Source organism: Vigna umbellata, chromosome 6, assembly GCF_029865625.1.
Source record: "Vigna umbellata cultivar VRB3 chromosome 6, Vumbellata_1.0, whole genome shotgun sequence".
Taxonomy (NCBI): domain Eukaryota; kingdom Viridiplantae; phylum Streptophyta; class Magnoliopsida; order Fabales; family Fabaceae; genus Vigna; species Vigna umbellata.
The window spans coordinates 39,363,465-39,365,969 of NC_142170.1; the positions used below are offsets into that span (position 1 = coordinate 39,363,465).

General features: G+C 31.0%; 1 protein-coding gene across 1 annotated transcript; it reads left to right on the forward strand.

Moving 5' to 3' along the window:
• Positions 1-1,283: 1,283 nt before the first annotated feature.
• Positions 1,284-2,156, forward strand: LOC148197451 (disease resistance protein Roq1-like). The gene has a single exon (XM_088093700.1). The coding sequence runs from the start codon at positions 1,284-1,286 to the stop codon at positions 2,109-2,111; it is 828 nt and encodes a 275-aa protein (XP_087949826.1). The 3' UTR covers positions 2,112-2,156.
• The last annotated feature ends 349 nt before the right edge of the window (positions 2,157-2,505 follow it).

A 2,505-nucleotide genomic window follows, 5' to 3' on the forward strand; every position in this document is an offset into this window, starting at 1 on the left:
TCTTCATCTAGCTTTAACTTTGCGTTAATTTCGAGTGGATTCTTGACATCGTTACACTGGACCATCTTGAACCTTTCCAATAAATCCTTCACATACATTTTCTTGTGCATCAGCAAGCCTGCAGTTGTTTGAGAAAATTCCATCCCTAAGAAGTAACTAAGCTTCCCAAGGTCTGTCATCTCAAATTCAGCTTCCATCATCTGTTTGAATTCTTCAATTTTACTTAAACTGGAACCAGTCACCAATAAGTCATCAACATAGAGGCAAAAAATCATTATGTTATCACCATCACTCTTCTTTACGTACAGACTATGCTCTACAGCACACCTCTCAAACCCGTGGCTGATAAAAAGCATCAATCCTTTTGTTCCATGCCCTGGGAGCTTGTCGCAACCCGTAAAGTGCTTTATGCAACTTGTAGACTTCATGTTTCTTCTCCATTTTGTTTCATCAGAGGTGATAGGAATATTTAAAACGTTAATTTTAAGGAATTAACTGTACCTACTTATATTTCCAAAAATTATAAATTAGTAGTCATTGGAAAGCTCTTTGAGTCTAGATTCCAACAAAACAAGAATCAACTCATTTGGAGTTCGGTGGAGAAAGTTAAGAGTAAAACAACCAGCAAAGGTCAGAGTTGACGGGAATATACAAAACTTTAACTTTAAGGAATTAACTGTACCTACTCAGATGTCCAAAAATTACAAATTTGTAGTCATTGGAAAGCTTTTTGAGTCTATTTTCTAATAAAAAAAGAATCACATCATTTGGAGGTCTGTGGAAAAAATTAAAGTATACTTAATGTACCACAGGCATTAATTGTATTTAATTGTATTAAATATATGAATAGTCAATGACAAAATAATAAATATTAGAAATAGTTTTTAAAAGATAAAATATAAGGCAAATGAAATTAAAATTTGCTGATTTTGTAAAACCGATGATATATAAGGATTAAAAATTATACTATTTTATATTATTGAAATTTTATTTTATAAGAAATATTATCTTTTTTAAAAATATATTAATCTTTTCTTTATAATTTTTAACTTCATCTTTTATTTGATTGATAGTATGTTAGTATTGTAAAAAGTGATATAATTATGTCTTGCTATAATCTTAAATAGAATAAATTCATCACTAATAAGATTTGCCCATGTAACTGTGGAACTTGTATATGAAGTTTAAAAAGACAGAAGATTAATCTTTATTTTATTAAATTATCAGTATATAGCAATAGTCTCTCTGATTTGCCAATGTGACAGTGATTTGATTGCTCTTGTATGAATGGCAGTGAAAAGTATGAGTTTAAGATAGTGAAAAAGATCATAAAAGAGATCTCCGATAATTTTAAGCGGTCTCCCTTACATATTGCTGATTATCCTGTTGGTTTGAAAGATCGGATGCAACAGATACAAGAACTCATGGGTGGTGAGTTTGATAAGAAAGTGACCATGCTTGGGATTCATGGAATGGGAGGAATAGGAAAATCAACTCTTGCACGTGCGATGTACAACTTGATGGAAGATCAATTTGAAGCTTCGCAATTTCTTGCTAATGTCAGGGAAAAATCAGATAAGGATGGTCTGGTGCATATCCAAGAGACAATGCTGTCTGAGTTGGTGGGGGAAAGAAATATCAAGTTAGGAGATGTGCATCGAGGAATTCCAATACTACAACACAGACTTTGTGGGAAAAAAGTCCTCCTTGTGCTTGATGATATTAGCAAAAAAGAACAATTGCAAGCAACTGTTGGAGGACTTGATTGGTTTGGCCCTGGTAGCATCGTCATTATAACAACAAGGGATAAGCATTTGTTAGATGTTCATGGAGTTCAAAAACAGTACATGGTTGGTGAAATTAACCATATGGAAGCCCTTGAATTGTATAAGTGGAATGCTTTCAAGAACAAAGAAGTTGATCCATGTTACAAGGAAGTCATAAAGCGTGCAGTGTGGTATGCCGATGGCCTTCCATTGGCTTTGGAAACGATAGGCTCGCACTTGTTTGGCAAAAGCTTGGATGAATGGGAATCTGCGTTAGAAACTTATGAGAGAATTCCAAATAGAGATGTTCAGGAAGTTCTTAAAGTTAGCTATGATAGTTCTTAAAGTTCTTAAAACTGATGTAATATTTATTGTTTTTTTCTAAATAGAATATATATATATATATATATATATATATATATATATATATATATATATATATATATACATTAGTTCTTAGAAACAATCGATGTATTATGTCATGTCCAAACAATTAATATTTTATTACTAAATCGATTTTGATTATAGTTGATGTAATATGATTTTTTTTATGCCGATTATCAACTCTTATAATATGTACTTAACTTATTATATTACTTAAAACAATATCGGTTTCAAAACCAATACTTAAACATTAGATATAACATGTCATTTTGGATTAGTGTATTAATATGGTTTCAAATTTAGTGTGATTTATATGAATTTTTAAAAAACATAATCTAAATTTCGTTTTTGTTTT

Coding starts and splice junctions, on each gene's coding strand:
- LOC148197451 (XM_088093700.1), top strand. CDS start 1,284: ATGAATGGCAGTGAAAAGTATGAGTTTAAGATAGTGAAAAAGATCATA.